General features: G+C 33.7%; 1 protein-coding gene across 3 annotated transcripts in view; it reads left to right on the top strand.

The window, feature by feature from the left end:
* LOC126969896 (GTP-binding protein REM 1-like) overlaps positions 1 to 17,680 on the top strand; it is a 101,356-nt gene extending 83,676 nt beyond the window's left edge. For 2 of the 3 annotated variants that reach the window (XM_050815513.1, XM_050815515.1), the window contains 4 exons: positions 10,772 to 10,863; positions 13,184 to 13,376; positions 16,071 to 16,225; positions 17,422 to 17,680. In XM_050815513.1, the coding sequence (XP_050671470.1) occupies positions 10,772 to 10,863; positions 13,184 to 13,376; positions 16,071 to 16,225; positions 17,422 to 17,553 (572 nt within the window). In that variant the 3' untranslated portion in view covers positions 17,554 to 17,680. The remainder of the gene's footprint in view (positions 1 to 10,771; positions 10,864 to 13,183; positions 13,377 to 16,070; positions 16,226 to 17,421) is intronic. The other variant, XM_050815514.1, reaches the window with a different exon arrangement.
* The last annotated feature ends 3,637 nt before the right edge of the window (positions 17,681 to 21,317 follow it).

Here is a 21,317-nt window from a genome sequence, read left to right on the forward strand (position 1 = left end):
GCCCAGTGGCTAGCGACCCTGACTGCTGAGATTCTGAGGTCCTGGGATCGAAACCTGGGTTTGTGGAAACGTTTGTATAATGAATATTGAAGTTTGTTTCCGAGCCATGGACATTTATGTATTACTAGCTTTTTCCCGCGACTACGTCGGCATGGGGTTTTTTTCCCTAAAGTACTCCTGTTACTTTTAAGCGTTCTATTTTTGTACGAAATATAATCAATAAAAAAAAAGGCTAGACATGAAAGAGCGACTTTGCTTGGACTTTCATACGAACTTTCATCTCCTTTTGCAAACCAACACTATTTCAAAAAGCTAGAACATTTTTTTTTGTTTCTTATCAAGTACCTAAATACAAAGTTAGTTAGCTAGTTACCATCTTCCATCCCCTATTTCAACCTCTCCAAGCCTATTTTTCGGAATAAAAGGCATGTCCTTTTCCAAGCTCTAGTCTGTCTCTGTGTTGAATTTCATCAAAATCGGTTAGTGGTTTAGGAGTGCAAGCGTAACAAACAAACATAAATTCACGTTTATAATATTACGTATAGATGTTTATTGTATTGGACGTTTAAACGCTATCTGTTACCCATAGTAAGTACAGGATAATTCTACATGCCTACTTTGGGGCTAGACAATAATATGTGTAAATTATTTTAATTATTATTATTATATTACAAAAAAAATAACAAAAATACAACCGACTTCAAAAATACTGTTCCAAAATAATAAATATAATATGCACTAAAAAGCATAAAAATAATTGCGTATTTTTATACAATCCAATTAATTAATCGAATTATAGTTACGATAATTGTTATTTTTGGAATCGGTGTCCTCCCGCCGCGACCCCGCTAAAGCTCATCTCACCTATAACTATGTATGTAGTTACAAACCTATCTTGGATGACACCGACTCCAAAAATTGTGAGGTAAGTGTGTATACACAAGTAATTTCATATTTCATGGTAAAGGTTTGTATGTAACAGTTAAAATACTGTATAAAACAAAGATAAATATAAACCGCCTTATTCATAATAAAACACTCTTCGAAGGAATAAAGGTATATTAGTTAAAACATGTTTTAAGCCTATCGAACGTTCGATAAAATTCCTTATTCATATTCGTTAGTTAAATCTCACATAACTAATATGTCTCTATAGTACACAATGTTGCCATTTCGTATAAAAAACATGATTTAAACAAATTTAATGAGGAGAACTGTCAATGGAAACAGATATCTTTTCAAAGTCAATGGTTTGTCAGGTGTCAAAAGTCGATGTCAAAATAATTTCAAACTTCAAAAATCAAAGTTTTGAGGTCTGTCGGTTGTCAATCTATGACGGATATCCAACAACTTTGAGCGGGAAGCTATTTAACGAACAGCTGAGCGATGTCGGCCATGTTTTTTTTGCGTTCGAGTGCTTAATATAGGTTTATAGAAGTGTCCTAGCTACTATAAGTCGCGACAGCTTTATCGAAGAGATGATGAGCGTTTTAGCTCTAATATGCGTTTATGAATACCATTTTTTAACAAGCGTATATTAGCGATGTTTAAAAACTCCTCTAAATTATTATGAATAAGACAGATATTATAAAGATACTATTTACGGTATATCCGACTCCAAATCAATATGGGGAGGGAGGGTACGTCAGAGATTAGTATAGCTAGGATTAAAATCGCCATTTTGAATTTCTTACAGTTCATTAGCTTCCATATTTATTCCCGTTTAAAACGGTATGGAAATTCTTGTGTTGGCCTAGACAAGTCCCTGTGGAGTTTCATACGAGCATTACACTTAAAGTAATGGATGGTCTGACATTTTAATAGATCTGTCCCAAGTAAAATAGGAAGCAAGGTGCATACAACTATCTAAATCTATGTACACATTTAAAAATTCTTTTATAATGTTGTAAACTCAACTGATAACTCACACGGCTAACTCAACATGCATAAGGTAGGTGTATAATAGACATTCTTTGTTTGCAACTTAAAGTAACAAAAAAAAACAATAATTTTAAAAAACATAACATAAATAATGCCACATGCAAAAGGCTGTTAAAAATAATTATGTAGTTACATAGTAAACAATGAAACAATAAATTAATATAATACTTTAAAAAACAATCTCGCTAAAGAATAGAAAATAAATCTTAATAAATTTTAATTAAAAATAGTGTAAGAAAAAATGATTTTATCGTTAAAAAAGCGCGGGGTTCATGGTATCAATAGTTATAAGTAAATATTTTATGAACAAATATGAGTAGAAGGGCTACTTTGATAATATCCTGAAAAGCACCCCACGCTTTTTTTTACAATTTATATAATTTGTCATCGGTCCTTAATAAGTATGCCAAATTTCGAGTTAATCCAACGTTTTGAAGGGGGTCAAAATCATGTTCAAAGATTCCATTACATACAAACATACGTATGAAGCTAATAAAAGCGTATTTAAAAAAACACTAATTATAAACAATGACTAACCATGCAGTACTATTGTCAATATTTTAACTTCTTTTTGAAACATGGAGTAGAATGTCGAAAATTATCTATGCCAGCCCTTTTAACCAAATAATTGTTGTAAGTGGCAACTATTTTACCCAAGGGCAGGATCTGCCTAGATTCGATATAGTGAATCTAGGCTTGAATGTTAGCTTTTTTATAATATTAAGTGACCTAGCATTACGCGATGTGTGAACCAGTATTACAGAGCTAATATGACTACAAAAACTAAGATGGCGATTTTCAAAATGGCTGCCATGCAAATTTTGTAAAAACTTATTAATACTATTACGAATGCTGCTTTACTAATTTAATATAAAAATAACTCTTAGTACTTACGAGTGGGAGGCTCCCTTGCACAGGATGCCGGCAAGATTATTGGTACCGCAACGGCGCTTATTTCTGCCGTGAAGCAGTAATGTGTAAGCATTATTGTGTTTCGGTGTGAAGGGCGCCGTAGCTAGTGAAATTACTGAGCAGATGAGACTTAACATCTTATGTCTCAAGATAAGAAGCGCAATTATTGTAGTGCCGCTCAGAAATTTTGGGTTTCTCAAGAATCCTGAGCGGCACTGCATTGTAATGGACAGGGCGTATCAATTACCATAAGTTGAACGTCCTGCTCGTCTCGTTTCTTATTTTCACACCAAACGCGTGCATCTGATTTACTGTTCGTGATACGCCTACATATGAATACCGATACGCAACAGAGCGAGCCGGTACGACAGCAGACGGCGCGGGCAGGGTAGGGATGCCGCTCTCCTTCACATTTGCCTAGTTGCAAAACTTACACAATAATATTAATTTTTACACAGGACTCTTAGTTAGAACCAGTAGGTACTCAACAAATATCACTCGAAAATATAGCAATATTATAAATTATTTTCTTCGCTGAATTGTAAATAATCTATGTTTTTTGTTACGAGGGTGAAATTGTCGGAAAATCACACGCAAAATACTTGGGTGGTGTTTTTAAAATACCAATATAACTATAAAACTAAATTTATCCCACTTCTGACACTAATGGTATGGTAAAAAATTTGCATAAGTAGTAGTAGGTTAGTGGTATTCTATTGTAATTCGTAGATCTATATTATTTTTGGCTGTTGATGCAAATTCTGTTGTAAATAATACTTCTTTTTGCTTGCACTTGCCTGGCGAAGTAAAACGAGGTAAGTGTACTTCCATACTTTATTCTTGCATTGTTTTGTACTATTTTATTTCTGCAGCGTTCTGCATTGCATGTATGCTTATAGCTTCTTGATAAAATTGTAAATAGTCTAATTTCTTACATGTTTTGTATAATTATAATTTTTATTTTTATGGATGTTCATTTTTGAATGATAAGTGTCAATATAGGAGATGTTACTAAATGCTTGAAAAGTGAATTTATTAGAACTCATGCATTTTTATTAAAGTACAAATTTCTTTGCGGAAATTCATAATTATCCAAGTATTTTGAGTTTTCGTTAGTGTTAATTGTGCCAATATTTGTCCTTAAACAATTCGACACGTGTTTCGCCTCTACACAAGGCATCCTCAGGAGATGTTGTCTCGCCAAACTCTGGCACCAGACTTCAGTCTCGTGTAGTGGCGAAACATGTGTCGAATTGTTTAGGGATAAATATTGGCAGAATTAACACTAAAGAAAACTCAAAACACTTGGATACGAGTACTCATGCATATGTATACAGCTCACGCACTAACAATCTTTTCATAGACTGTGTTTCCCGTAAATTAGTTCATGATATGCTAACAGAAAAGCTTATTTTCGTAGAGCCACAAAAGATAATGTATTACTGTTACATTCCGCACCGACCGACTCATCTGTTTTCCTTCAAGTGTAATAATACGTGTATCTGGCAACCATTTATCATGTACGTCAGAGGATAGCCCCGGGAGGAACAATAGATTACATGAATTTGGAGCTTTTTCTATTAAGGCAAGCTTTGGAGAAATAGCTGAAGAAAACTGATCGAAACGGATTTATAATTGTCATTCTCCTGTCGTATTATCCTTACAACTTATACTTTGTACATTAATCTCTAGCCTATATTAAAATTACTTTTATTTTGAATATTGTAACAAATAAACATTAAACGACACCAGTTCTACGTTTTTGGAAATTTTTGACTGTCTGTATTTCCTTCTTCCTTCTATAACTCAAGTTCGGCTCCACCGACTCCAACTTTTACCAGTGGGAGGCTTCTTTGCACAGGATGCCTGCTAGATTATGGGTACCACAACGGCGCCTATTTCTTTCGTGAAGCAGTAATCTGTAAACATAAGTGTTTCGGTCTGAAAGGTGCTGTAGCTAGTGAAATTACTGGGCAAATGAGACTTAACATCTTATGTCTCAAGGTGACGAGCGCAATTGTAGTCCCGCTCAGAATTTTTGGGTTTCAAGATTCCTGAGCGGCACTACATTGTGATGGGCAGGGCGTATCAATTACCATCAGCTGAGCATCCTGCTCTATATATATATATATATTGTGGTACTATATTATTTTCCCCCGACTTCGTTCGCATCAAATTTATGTTCGCAATTTTTTTGGTAAATCTTAAAATTGTATAAGAAAAAGTACTCCGCGTCTTTTTCTACACCAGTGGCTTAACAGTTTTATGATTCGCAGTGTAGATAAGACGTGATAGCTTAATAAAAGAAACAAAAAAGCTCATGAATTAATAACTAAAATGTGTGCCCATTACTTCTTCAGAACGTTATTTTAAGCATGTTACTATAAGATAAAACGCAGCATATATTCGTTTGTCCATTAAAAGACAAAAAGAAAATTGATTCCTTTTTATGTCATTTCTATTACTACTATTACTACTACTTCTGCTTCGGAAACAATTAATGGCACTCTGAGAGAGAAGATGTTCCGCAAGAAACTCGCTTGGCGTTATTTTTTTGCGCTCTTTTTAATAAACTATACAATATTGTACTTTCATTGTAATTGCTATAAAATAATCATAATCTACTCCCAGGCTGTTCGACCACTTAGATATTCAGCTGTGGATTTACAGCACAGTCATTTTTTAATAAAACATTTAAATTTATTTATAGATAATGTCTGAACAGTGGCTGGGACTTTATTATAAAAGTGTATACATTTACCATTAAAACTATGATGTATCTTATGAAGCCTACTAGAATAAGTTACAAGCAATCCCTTATTTCTAGTTTTATAATAATGAAAATCACTATTAACAGCTTATGTATTATTTATAATTAACTTAAGGTCATACAAGTACAACAACATAAAAACAATATAATTTATTTTGTCCATTAAAAAAAAACCTGTAAAGTTTCAAAACGAATTCTAAAAATAAATGCTGCAAGTTATTGAACGAAACAATTCAATATTCATTGAGCCAGTGTATCGTAAAACAAAGGTTATACTTAAATGTACTGAAATAGCAACCAATTTATATTTACAAGCCATTCGCTGTTCTTTAAGCTTTATAGGAATAAGTGGGCGAGCTTGCTTGTACTATTTGCTTTTAACATCAGATTTCTGCGACATCATAAAATATTTTATTTCTTTGTTGGAGTTTTTATGTGAGCCTTCCAAGAAAAACTCCTTATCAATTATATCTACATTGCGAAGGCTGATGCTGCTTATAATTATATTAAGTTCACATGTTTCCATCCCTCTGATAACTCTTAAGGCGAAGAGTAAGCAGAAAACACGCAAACATGGTGTTTTTAGACAAGTTTTGTGGTGAAAGTATAGCATTTCGAGCTATGAACACTACTTAATCCTGTTACACATATCCTTAAGTCTTATTTGTAGGTTGCTAATGCTTTCTGTTGGTTATAATTAACACTGCCGATTCTTTTTGAATTACCACTTTTCTTTGAAGTTAAACAAGTTTTTTGGCATGGCGTGACGGATTTTTTTGGTACTTCTATCAGAAAAGTTATTCTTATAGCTTGTACTTTTTTGTGTAGGTTAATTTATTCAGATTAGTAGTGAATACCGAGGATTGTAAGCATATAAACTGTTTTCCACGCAAGAATTTTGAAAATATTGGCTTTGTCACTTAGATGGCGGGCCGGCAGCCGTGAACTCATATCGTACAAGGTCGCTGGCATTTAGTGTCGCCTTAACAAGAATAATACAGACTTCAAACAAGAAAATATGATTAACAACATTGTACTTGTCGTACGCCATATTGAGTAGTTTTGGTGGGGCCAGTTAAGGTTGGGGACCGAGCCTTGAGGAATCGAGCGGAGCTAGGTTACCTCTCTCGCACAAGATCACCATAGTTTTAATTAAGAATAAGAAGCATTTCATTTAATACAAACATAATACAATTTTCTTTACAAAAATAACAAAACTATGTCATGTTAAATAGTATTGGTAAACAGTTAATAATTTTTCATAATTTTTTATCGAGATTGAATGATTAACATGGCACCAACTGTAAAAATTAGAGGTACTTTGGTGATTTTTTTCGCAATGTCTATTAAAGATAGAAATGTATTTATAAAAAATTAATTATCTTCTAATATTCTGTAGACATATAATTATTTTTTGTAATAATAAAAGCTTTATTATATAAAACGTTAATAAATGGTTACAATTGTGCTCTATTTTGGCGATTTCTTGGGATAGCGGCCTTAAAATATACTTTAACTATCTTCTGTATGGGACTTATTCCACGTTAAATTAGTATCGCTCTATTTAAGACCTGAATTGACTCTGATTACCGAAAATTCACTCTAGTTCTTCTTCTTCTTCTTCCTCCTAGACCTTTCCCATCTACTTGGGTGGCTTTCCTTGTCCCTTTTTCCATTCAGCACGGTTATGCGCCATGTTAGCTATTAAATGAGCTTCTTTCAAGTCTTTTTGGACCGTCGTCAATCAGCTGGCTGGTGGTCTTCCACGCGTACGATTTGTTATTGACATGTCTAAGGCAAGCTTCACCATATGATCGTCTGGGCGCCTTTGAATGTGACCGAAACACCTTAAGCGTTTTCTTTGACCCTCTCGACTACTGGGGCAAGTTAGTTATTAACATAAAGTTAATTTCTTTCAACATAATATTAAACTAGCAGTTTAAAAAAAATAATAATGTAATGTATAATATAATAATAATAGTTGATGTACATTTTATTTTTCAAATCACATGCTGCAACAAAAAAAAACATAAATTGACCTTCAGCTTAAACATTAACGTTCGGTTAATATTATCAATATACCAATATTAAGATACCAATTTTCATAGGGTTTGTTTGACCGATATAGATTTATATATAGATTTATATGCACGACCGGGCAGGGGTCTTCAAGAAAATGGAATTCGAAGATGAATTCGATCGTACATCGACTACACGGTTAGCTAGTTAAATATTCAAAATTCTAAGGAGCTAATGCCAAGTGTGGCTGATTGTTTACGACTTGTCAATCAAAATCGGTAACGGTAACAATAAAGTCGTTATCTTTTCTGTATCTCCGTTAGAGAGGTTCTTGAGAATCATTGAGTACAACTTATAGCTCCTTTAACATCGTCTTGACGAGCTCTATAAAATGCAAGAACCCACTATTATTTCTACTACTATTATTAACCCATATTATTTCTAATAGTATTATTTCTATTGAATTAAAACTTCTTTAGGCGTGGCTTCTTGGGGCCTCGTAGTCACGAGGTAACTGGACGACAATGCACCGTACCATACAGTCATATTCAATAAAGACGTCATATCACAGTAGACATAATATGAAACAGTATGGAAACTAAATCTTGTTGATAAAATACTTACCTACACTCCATTGAAGCAATAGGGCTGTCGTGTTATTTTTCTAATCGACTAAAGGAGGAGGCTCTCAATTCGACTGTATTTTGGAACGAAGATCCTTATGGGGCGTTGCGGAGCGTAAAAAAGCGGATTTTTTTTATATATTTATTTATTAGGTTTATTTACAATCACTAACAATAATACACACAAATATAAAATGTATAACTAAAAACTAGGAACTAAATGTAGTGATTACTTACAAATAAACACACTATGCACAGAAGTAATTAATTTTAGGTATTATATACAATAAGTTATAAATTAAACATTTCTTTTAAATTAATAAATGAGTTATACACAGTTACATAAGTTTTCCAATTATAACATTATTAAAAATTACCAATGATGCTGCAAATAGTCTTGCGGAATTTGGTTAAGGAATCAGCAAATATGTCAATATCAGTTACGCTATAAGAATTTCAAATTTTACATAATCGAGGGACTGGGGAATTGGTGCCTAGGATCATTCGACGAAGTGGAGGACAAAGTGGAGTAATAGGCTTACGTGGAATTCTTACTGGTACTCTTAGACCAAATTTAGCAATTCGGGACAGTCGATAAAGCCGTTCAAAAGTTTATGAGTAAACAGAAGATCCAGAAGTTCTCTACGGTTATCCAAAGTGGTCATTTTGATATAGTCCATTTATGATGATAGTCTGTACAGCACAGTGTCTTGTATAATATCATAGTCTACATAATGACTGTTATGTAATATTTTTTATACCTATGCTTTATATCCTCTATTAAAGATTCTGAAAGTTAGCTTATTGCCAACATTAAAACACCCAATGGCCTAATAATCATTACATCATCCAAATGATTGATATAATATTGTACTGTATTTATAATAACACTCCTTTGTTTTTTTTCAACAAACAGCCACATTGTTATTGTTCGATGCGTGGTATCTGTATGAATTCAAAGAAAAACGATTTCGTTTACGCGAATTCCACACTACCAGAACGTCCCACGCCATAAAAAAAAGTAGGTTATTCGAATCCCCGCCATTTTTCTTCAATTTTTTATTGGTTTGTTTACTCTAGCTGTTTTTGTTGGTTCAAGTTTTGACAGCACTCTGCCAGATATTTTAAACGCCGAAAATATTCAAGTGATAAGTTTTAATAATTGCACTATACAAAATGTAAATTACTACTAAAATAAATAATTCTTTCATTAATACTTAGTTTATTTGTATATAATAAGTAATGGATGATGTTAGGTTACTACCTAGGACTGGCTGTTTTAATGTTAGCAGTAAGCTAACTGTTTCAGTATCTTTTAGACGATTCATATTATGGGTATAGATAAAGTCTTGTATGCATCTGTTGATAGTTAAAACACTCATGTGATACTAGTGTTTTAATACCCCTTATTACACAGCAGTTGCATAAATAACTATAAACAACATTTTATTGAATGTTTTTTTGGAAATATTTATTTTTGAAACATTATTTTTTTCGTTGAAATATTTTTTTTAAAACTTTGTCCGTTGAAGTTTATCCTACCACAGTCTTAAGAAACTCTTTCCCACAGTTATCCCACGAACATGGCTAGACGGGGCAATTATCATTTTCGTGAGTGTGTCAATAGGAACAATAATTAACATCTATTTCATACAAGATGGTGCATATAACTTTTTCAATAAAACCAATAAGGTTAACATTTCCTAGAGTGTCACTAACGAATATGACATCTTTGTTGAGATTCAAGATGGCGGATGTGACTTTTACAATAAAATCTATATGGGTATCATTTTAGAGAATTTCGGGAGTGTCAATAACGAATATGACATCTTTGTTGAGATCCAAGATGGCGGATGTGACTTTTACAATAAAATCTATATGGGTATCATTTTAGAGAATTTCGGGAGTGTCAATAACGAATATGACATCTATTTTGAGATCCAAAATGGCGAATGTGACTTTTACTATAAAATCAATACGGGTATAATTTTCGAGATTTTCGAGAGAGTCAGTTACAAATATGACACCCATTTCGACATCCAAGATGGCCTTAGAGAAAATGTTGTCGATATGAAGATCAAATTTTATATTGAGGAACACGGGCAAGGAAATCGGTAATACCAGAAGGTCACGATATTTCTTGCCGTTTAAATTGAGAGTATACTACCTACCGCTAGCTTCAAGCTGGTCTATGTCGTATCGGTTCGAGGAAACTGCACCCGGTAATTGATTCCACAAAGTGACTGTGTGAGGCAAAAAGTCTCGTAAAACGGGCGGTTGTAGAAGGCCAGACGTTAACATGATACGGGCTTATTAAGAATTGTAGGTTAATGTAGAAGTTATATTTTAAAAAAACCTTTGCGCCTCAGCTATGAACTATGTACTATGTACTTACGTTTTGAACTATTTAATATTGAAATTGATTCGCTTTAGAAAAACTAAGGTTATTATTTGAATTTTATGAATACTTAAGTACTTAGGCTTGTCATCATTTTTGTTGTTTCAGATGACGAGTTCGGTGAGAAGTCAGTATCTGTTCTGCTGGATGGTGAAGAGTCTGAAATGATATTCATTGATCATCCAAGCACCGAAATGTCGGTAAGTGTATCTATGGATAACTTAGTAAAAGTTTATAAAATATTTAGTCATCTAGATTCTTCATTCAAAATTAAATCATCAAAATTAGAGTTACCAATATATTTACCAGCTATTTTAGAGCCAAATGGTTACTACCCGTCGCGATGGCAAATGTCTTGAGAGAATGACCCTGGTTTGGGCACGGGGATTCACGCTGGTGTAGGACGCGACTTGCGTCGTCACCCTGGCTCTTTCTCATGTCCAAGTTACGTCAGTTGATGCTGGGGCTTCGACTGCCGAAGACAGCAATCGTCGCAAATATTTCTGTCTCAGTGAGTCCTACATCTTTGTGCCGTCTGGTGTCGAGACACTTGGCCTGTGGAACCCATAGGCGTAGAGAATATACAAATTTCTATCTACCCACTTGTACCCCACGATAAGTATAATATCACCTCTACACTAGGCATCTTCAGTATCTGTTAACTTGCCAAATTCTGGAACGTAAGTGAATTGTATGAGATGGTAAAATTTAAATATGACATCCACATTACAATTCGAAAAGCATACCTTCCAATCTTTATTTGCATCAAACACTATAGATAGATTCTAGCTTATCACAGCACGACACTCATGATCAAATGTATTTTGATACGATGCAATTAGGTTAGGTCCTCTTCTATAGTTTCCCTTTTCTACTTCACACCATTCCACTCTGCTAGCAATTGCCTCACGCTCCAGCAGTATGTATTCAGAGTCATCGGTAACCTCTCAGTATATAGACTAGCTTCACTAAGCGTAATTTTAGAAAGGTGGCCATTCAATTTGCATTCAAATTCAAATTCTGTTCAAATTCAGTTTTGCATTGACCTAATGTGCAATGTTCCTACCAGTAATTTTGGTAAGTGTACGTAGTATCAATAACATTATTGAAGTACTTAACTATTCTTAATTTTAATTTGTTTCTAATTCTTTGTGCCGACTAATTTAGACAAAGCCTTTTGTGACTTTTATCATCGGAAAAACTCGTGCTAAAAGAGATTATAAGGGATTAATATAACGTTGAACGTCGAAACATTTATGAAAGAGCTTTAAACAAAGTTAATTAGCAACGGATCCCAGACATTAACAAGTTATAAATTATTACAATTATTAATTAATACGTGGAGCAAAAACTTACTTTTGTTAATTTGTTAAGTAAATATTAGCAAATCAATTTGGAATAGTAGCTGATAGTATTAGTATGTTGAAGAAACTCCAAATTAAAACTTGTTTATTAATCTACTGGCATTATACCTACGAGGAATTGAATTATATAGTGTGGTATTCGAACTATATGCTTTTATTTTTCGCTGAAAATATTTTCCTACAAGATCTTAACTTATATTGGTAGTGAATGGGGAGATGTCACGTCCAGCTATGTAACGTTGGTTTAGGTTTATCCGATTGCGATCAGACTTTTGTCTGCTTGTTTCGATTAAGGGAGCGCAGCAACGCGTAGGTATATGTAATTTTATAGAAACCCTTTTAAAAATCACCCTTAAAAATCTGTAGTTTAAGCAAATAGCATGTTTTATACTTTGTTTAAAAGAATAGTATCCGTATGGAGTTTGTATTAATCTATATATGTACTAGTAATTGGAGGACCGCTTTTTTGTTCGGTTATACTGCAAAAACTACTGAACCGATCGGAATAATACTTATACCATAAGATGCAGCGTGTTTCGGAGTAGATTTTAAAATAAAATAAGTTGGCGATTACTTATTCTAAACTTATATCATTTTATTTTAACGTAGAAATGCCTATATATTCACAATGCAAATAATAATTCAGTCAAGTAACTGAGATGACCGAGCGTTGTGTACTTCATTTATATTAGAAAGCAACGTATAAAGTCAGCTATTACATAAATAAAATATGAAATTTAAATTTTTATTACATAGATAAAAAGAATACAGATTGTATACAATAAGCTCAAAGATGCTACCTTGCGGGACTCCTTACGAAATAGGGATTCATTGCATTAATGGTTTCCTTTCCGCTAGATAGGTTTTATTATTTTTGTTGTGCGATAGCTAAAAACGGCATTATCTGTAGTATAATAATATAAAATATCTGTTTATTTCTTTAGAATCTTTTTTATGGTTTTCTGAATACTTTCTTTTTTATTTTGACTCAGGTAATTTACTTGTGGATTGGGTTCCTAAATTTACACTTAAATACACAGCTTGATAGGTTTGCTTATGACGTTTATTGATGTTATTTACTTAAGAATCTCTTCAGCATTGAAAAACATGTTGATTAAAATATCCAACCAAAGTATTACGCTTGTTTTTCTCTCAGGTGGAAAATTGTCTCTCAACGTACGAACCGCATGCTTGCGTGATAGTATACTCCGTGGTTGCCAAGACCTCATTCATCCGAGCGGCCGAGCTTCTGGCCTACTTGGCAAGAGAACAGTTCATTGCTGACAGAAGCGTTGTGCTGGTTGGTAATAAAGCTGACTTAGCCAGGGCTAGGCAGGTTACGACCAATGGTAAGTGGTTTATCATCAAAGAGAAACTCAAAACATACAATTACTGATATTTAAATATTAATTTAAGGACCTATATTCTGGACAGTAGTATCAAAATTAAAATTTTCATCTTTTGTAAAAAATAATAATGGAACATTTAAAAAAACATATTCGTTAACAATAGTATTTACTCCATTGATCACCAGGAGGCTGCTGAAAATCAGCGCTGTATTGGCATTATACCCACGTAGCAGAATGCTGAGGCAGTTCCTTTTAAATTTCCAGCTATATGAAGCTGAGGTTGTTATTAACTCTGTTAAAACATCAGATCAAAGTCCCAAGGCTTCTCAAACCCAGTGCCTATTCAATGAGTTGGTTGGAAGTTCCTCTAATTGAGTCTCACCAGCCCAAATGCCCAATAATAAAACAACTAATGTTAGTGTGGACTCTGTGGCTTTCCACCCAATTCATTTAAGTAAAAATAAATTTAAGAAATATGTTAGATTGCAAAACCAATAACATTGTAAACAAAAATAGAATTTCATATGCAAAATTTTCTAAACTATACATATTCTATATATTCTTTGGCCTGTATCAAAATCTTTATACAACAACATAAAGTTCTTACGATGCTGTTTTGAGGAATAACAGGTTTTATAGTTCAAAAAAAATAGAAGACACACTTTTTAAAGAAAAGCATACAAAAAAAAATGCAAATTGAAAAAAGGAATAATTTTATCAAATTAATGTATTGTCATTGGTCGTCGATAAATTTACGAAGCTTGGGGTCAAAATCGCGCCCAAATGAGTTGGTTTCAAACAAACATACATACAGGTGAAGCTAATAAAAAACGTGTATTAAAAATGGCGTGCGTTTATAAAGAAATTTTATTAAAATGAGAATTTACAAAATAAGTCTATATTATATTTATACACAATGTCAAAAAACCCTGTACGATAATTGACACAGATATGAAGTAGAATGCGAAGACATCGCTAAAAATAAAATAAAAATCGAACCCCTTACATTAAATGTTACAGTAAAAAGAACATTTCATATTAAATGTATTTTTGATAACTTTAGAACCCCTTACTTATTTATTCTACCAGAAAACTAAGGTCATCGCCCTGACCTTGGCCCAATGGCGAAAAGCTAGCATCATCTGCGCAGCGTGGCGAATCAAACAAATAAGGTGGGCGATGTTTATTATTAAAACAAAACTTTCGTTTTTCCCACCGCTCATACGCCCTTCGCAGGGTACATGAATGAAATGTGTGTGTGGGCGGGGAAATTAAAATGGCCGCAGGCCGACGTGTCCAAACTTTTATAAATGGGTTCGTTAATAATCATTTTCTTTTACTTTTTTTAATGTGCTTATTTCCTGAAAATCAATATTTTTGTTTGTTCTCACTACTTTTTAACACCCTGATTTTTTAACACCCTGTATAGAATCAATGCAAAAAACCACACCAACAGACAACTTACTCAAGCTTCAATTAATAATATTTTAAAATCAGAAAACAACTTATAATTTTAAAGTTTATCTAATTGTTGTTATACTTATATATGTATAAAATAAATCACCGGTTTTAAATCAAGATTGTGAAACGTATTACGCAGTCATCATTGAAGAAACTGGGATGAGCGAACTGTCAATCTAAAGTTGTAATGCTAGAAAGAAACAAGTCTACTAATATGCTGGTATTAAAATGCAATGTAGATCATAATAATTAATTCCTCCAAACAAGTATTTAAGTTTCTCTTTGACATTTTCAATAGCAATGTCCAAAATCCCAATCAAATATCTGTAAATTATTCTACAATTTGTCATTGGACTAACTAACAAAGGGTGAATATCCCAAAACTTGTGGGTGTACTATCTCCCAAAACTCGCCTACACTATATTTAGTTGATATTGTCCGAACAAACTTCAGATTTATATTAAATTATGTAATTAGTTCATCTTAGCCTAATGGTTTATATAAATCTGCTCAGTTATTAGTAGAGGTCAATTATTTTAGATTTTATTTAGTGCTGCGAGAAATTTTGTATAAACAGAATTTTGTAGGGGGATAAATTAATAAGGGAGCCAAACGATGACCCGGAGTTACACCCATGTTAAGAGTTACTGATGTTAAAACTTATCGTCTGCCATAAAAGTGATGGTATATATGGCCCAATCACGTCGAACTTATGTATTCTAGCCTTTTTCTACCTGGTGTAGAACTTTGGCATCATTTAATATTTGCCATATTATATGCATGGAGTTTGTCCCCGTAACCCGTTTAAATAAAAAATAAAAAATCTTTACCAGTGGAAGGCACAGGATGCCGGCTAGATTATGGTTACCACAACGTCGCCTATTTCTGCCGTGAAGCATTATTGTGTAAGCATTACTGTGTCTGAAGCGTGTCGTTGCTAGTAAAATTACTGGGCAAATGAGACTTAACATCTCATGTCTAAAAGTGACGCGCGCAGTTGTAGTGCCACTCAGAATTTTTGGGTTTTTCAACTTGTACGTGGAAGAAAACTCCTTGAAATAGCGCACTGTGGAGGACTGCAACACATCCAGATGGTGGGTATGATATCCTAATTTGTGGCGTGTCGTGCGAAGGTGGAATTCGGCGCCAAGAGGCTATATCTATACCCATAAATTATTTAAGAATGACAGTTCATTTTCCCTTATTCAATTATAAAAAAATAATAAATTTTAGAAGGAAAAGCGCTCGCAACAACAAGGGACTGCAAGTTCATAGAGACATCGTCTGGAATCCAGCACAACGTAGATGAACTCTTGGTGGGCATCCTCAAACAGATTCGCTTAAAAGAGAACAGAGAGAAGAAGCAGGCAAAGAAAGTTGGGAAACAGGTAAATACTATTTAGGGGTGATATAAAATGATGTTTAACTAGTGGTTGTACTTAACGGATAATATTTTTTGTGATAACCCTCACTTCTCGGATTAATTACACAAATTAAATTTAGAAACAAGATTTATGAACGTTACGGGACTCGAACCCGCAACCTCTCACTTTCCGTGTGAGCGCTCTTCCACTGAGCCAACAGTTCGAGTGAAGTAAAGTTCATAAGTCTTGATATATCTGATGAAGAGATGAAGCCACAACCTACGAATTGAACAAAGGCATAATAATAAGGGCGCGAGAGGTCGCGGGTTAGAGTCCCGCATCGGTCATAAATTTTGTTTTAAAATTTAATTTGTGTAATTTTACTCATTACTTGTATATTCCAGCGACATCGCTTCTCATGTGTGAATGGGTAGATGAAACCTGCAGGTTTTTATTAAACCACACTTGCCTAGTGATTTTGTCTACTTCACCCACAAAATTTGGATTTTCATTTGCCAAAAAAATACTTTTCATTAAAATATTCTTCATGTAGCGAGGTCATAATTTGCATATATTGCTGCAAAAGTATTGATCTGATTTTTGTATGACAGCTTTTATAATTGATCAAGTAATTTTCAAGAGTCATTACATAAATAAATATCATGTCTGGCTGGCTAGTGAATATATTTTTTAAATTGGTCAAATGAATTATTTTTAAACTTGTGGGGCAATGTATATGATTTAACAACAATATCCCAGAAAATGTTCAAAACAAAAGTATTACGATATTCGAAAGGATTATTAAAAAACGTTTGTGTGGTATAGGTTACTATAAAATAAATTACTTTCTTAATGATTCCACAGATTGGGAATGGAGCAACCGCCCTCAGGCTACTAAATAATAACTTTAATTGTACAATATTACTTTGTAAACATATTCAATGATGAAAAATAAAGCCCCGCTGAGTTTGTTGCGCCCATTCTTCTCAGGTCTGAGGCATTCTTTTGGAATGAGTGGTAGTTTTTGACTTTCAATGAGTGATGTCACATCCTATTTTGAATAAAAACATTTGAACTTGATATATTGTGTTTAAATAAATTAGTGGAGAAAGCTTCATTCTTTGCTTAGGCTACATATTGGATTTTTTATTATTTTCGAATCTGTAATTTTAGTATTATTGGAAAACAATTTCGAGTTATCTTTTGACGTTTGAATACAGGAGGCAAAACCCTCGAAGATGTCCAGCTCTCGTACTCACATCTCCCTCAGCATCGCCCGGGAACTGCTGCAGAAGATCTGCATCAACGATATCTCAAAGTCAAAGTCCTGCGAGAATCTTCATGTTCTGTAACTTTGTATACCGATGTGATACCAATTAAAAAGACCTAGCTTTAAAACGGTGTAACAGAATTTGTTAAACTAAATCTGTCATTAATTGCCTATTGGTACCCAATAATTATTGTGTTTGAGCACCAAAAGGGTTGTGTTATTATTAAAAAGTCCTGAATGAAATGAATTCCTGGCTAATTAATCCTTGAAAATAAATATCATGGTATAAGACTATACAGCACTATTATAGTTCTGAAATGGATATACAATTAGTTATTTATGCAACTGTTATGTAATAAGGGGTATTAAAACACAAATGTGGGTTTATTGATAATAGTATCACATGAGTGTTTTAAAATCTAATTATCAACAGTTGCATAAAAGAGTTTATCTACACCCATAATATGAATCCTCTATAAAAGATACTGAAACAGCTTACTGGAAAATTTAAAAAGCCAGTCCTAGTAACCGTAATATCATCCAAAAGAGTGTTATTATGAAAACGGATGATGTAATGTTGTACTGAATTTCATTACAACACTTGTTTGGATGATGTAATAATTATTATTATGGTTAGAATTCCGGTAGGTGCAAGCATTTATATGATGAATATGGATGTCTATATGTATTTATGTATGTTTAAGAAAGTATAATGTATTAAATATATCGTTGTCTTGCAGCCCATAACCCACCCAAGGACATTGGGTGTTTCAATGTTGGCTATAAGCTAACTGTTTCAGAATCTTTAATACAGGACTTAAAGCATGGGTGTAGATAAAAGTTATTAAAACACTAATATAGGTGTTCCATGGAATAATGCAATGAATTTAATTGTCGAAACAAAAGCTTTGTTTTCGTTTATTAAAGGAAGAGTTTACAAGCATGATACTAGTATCACATGAGCGTTTAAAAATCTCAGTATATACTATTCTATTACTACTCAGTATATTGTTCATTTATACGTCTAGATAGTCTATAACAGCTGTGAAAATGTCGAAAAAAAATAACTTTAGATTAACCTCTATTCTGAGCAATTCACGCACACTTACACAATGTGTCACCACAAATCGCTCTTGTAAGACGTAGTTTGTCACGCACACTAAACTAATATTCTTCGCCTTTTATTATTGGTTGTCTAACCCCAAGAGACTATCTAGTCGTATAAATTATCTAAGTATAGTTGCATCATTGACATACAATAAACAACTAGACTTACAATCAAAAATTGTCTGAAGCAAAAATTTGCCTACGCGTATATTAGGCAGAGTTTTGGTTCAGTTGTGTTTCGACCACGCTTTGAATACAACGCCACGCAATGAGAAAGTGTTCAGTACAAACTATCCAAATAACAGCATATCACAAAACTTTAAAAGAATGGAGTATCGTATTTAAGTTAAGTGCCTCCTAAAATTAATAAAATTGTGTTACGAACTTGGTGTTTCTAACTATTTTGCTAAATAATTATTTTCCAAATGCTAAAACAAAATGTTCTTGCCTCATGTTCGCGTCCGAGCTTCTTATGAGGGTATACAATAATAGACTTTGAATTATTGTTAATTTATATGAATGTTTTAATTTCATCTGTTACTGTCCGTCGGCGGCTAGTAATCTAGTTGCTAATTGTACGTCAATTAACATAACTATCAACATATATCTAAAGGGGTGTGAAACCGTTAACTAAAGTCTTGGGACTTTTATGTTAATAGTTCGTTAAAAACATTTATAACTTTGTAGAAATATCTGATGTGCTTTTATCGATTCTTTTTAATAACAAACCGTTTGATATTTAATTCCATTCATATCGGATATATATGATTTAGATATTTATCCACCAATATTGGAAACAAAATGGCGTTAATAGAAGAGAATTTAAATAATCATAATTTAATCCTTTTCTATCTTAAGAAACATGAATTGAGAAGTAGTTTGAATGAGAAATCGGCGGTTTTAACCGTAAGGAAATTTTGTAATGTAAAAAATTAGCTTAACGGTTTCAATCCCTATATATTTTTACATTATTACTACATTAGTTCGTCTACATCAGCATGGTTCGTTTTACGAATGAGCCATCGTTATCTAACAATTGCACTGGACAAACTTTACACAGAAGACTAATTAAAAACAAAATTAATTGAATATAACTACCCTATTAGTAATTTGGGAGGTTTTGCCATAATCGCCACGCTTTGCAGGTGGGTTGGCGATCGCAGTTGATGGTGATGCTCTATCACAAAGATGCTGCTGCCCTTCCTTGTATTCCTTAGTCGCCTCTCCCAAAGATCTTCACGACGGTCGTTTAAGCGCTGCCCTCATCCAACCTATTCCGGCGATTTTGACCAAAGCATCGGTCCATCTTTTGGCGGGCCTATCAAAATTCGGGCGTCTTCTGGTACGTGGCCACCCGGAGGCCTTTATTGCCCCAACGGCCACTTGCCATCGAACTATGTGCCCTGCCCACTGCCACTTAATTTTCGCAATCGGTGACTTTGGTTATTTCTGCTTCGATCTCGCAGGGAAACTCAGAGCATAGTCTGGATCGGGCCTAAGTGGCAACATTTACCTATGATGTGTTATATGTAAATAGGTAAGAAAAGAATCAATATATTCAATATAATCAATTTCTTCCATTCTATCATAAGTAATTGTAACATAATATTTTTATATTAATGTATCTACGGTTTCACTTAGAGCTAGATTATTTGATCAACTGCTAAATAGCTTGCGATTTGATTTGCGAATAAAAAGAAAACTTTTTTTAAATCTAAGCACTAAACATAATAAAATCATTCTATATAAGAACTGGCTAAACATCTTCATACGAATTTCGATTTTTAGCTGGGAAATATTCGTAACTAAAATTTTAAACGCAGTTAAAGTAAACGAAAGCGCAAGGAGATATTTCTCTATACAAACTTTTCGCCGTGACCGCATTCCAAAATAAAATAGATTACTTTTTTCGGATAGTAATGTAGCAACCAAAACGTATACGATATCCTTGTTAGACCATAGGTACTTTAAAATGAAGCGGTATCGCGTTTTATCTTGTGTACTTTGTGAATTTTTTTTTGGAAAATTTTTTTTTAAAGAAATGATAAGATTATATTATAACGTGTCCACTTTACTAAAAATAATACAAAGAATTCAATTGCAATATTTTTATTTTGACGCGTTTAGCAAAATTAGTCACAATTTTTCGTACAACTCTGAATGAGCGGCTAAGATGAATCTTAAACAAATCACGTTTTTTGCTTACAATAACCAAGCTTGTTTATCTAGCAACCCGTAACATAAACCGCATAATGATACCTCTAGCTAACTGTAAGACAAGCGGCTAGAGCATCTCAAGTGGCCCCGCCGGGTTTGGCGCCAAAACAACTGAGCGGGTAGCGTCTGCAGGCGCACGGGACGTGAGAGCATAGCTTAGGTTTTCTCTTAAGGCGACACTAAATGCCAGCGACCTTGAGCGATATGAGGCTGCCAGCCCGCCATCTATGTAACAAAGCCAATATTTTCAAAATTCTTGCGTGGAAAACAGTTTACATGTTTACAATCTTCGTTATTCACTACTAATCTGAATAAATTAACCTACACAAATAAGTACAAGCTATAAGAATAACTTTTCTGAGAGAAGTTCCAAACAAATGGTAACGCCATGCCGAAAAGCTTGTTTAACTTCAAAGAAAAGTGGTAGTGCAAAAAGGCTCGGCAGTGTTAACTATAACCAACAGCAAGCATTAGCAACCTACAAATAAGACTAAAGGATATGTGTAACACGATTAAATAGTG

Source organism: Leptidea sinapis, chromosome 19 (assembly GCF_905404315.1).
Source record: "Leptidea sinapis chromosome 19, ilLepSina1.1, whole genome shotgun sequence".
In the NCBI taxonomy this organism is placed as follows: Eukaryota; Metazoa; Arthropoda; class Insecta; order Lepidoptera; family Pieridae; genus Leptidea; species Leptidea sinapis.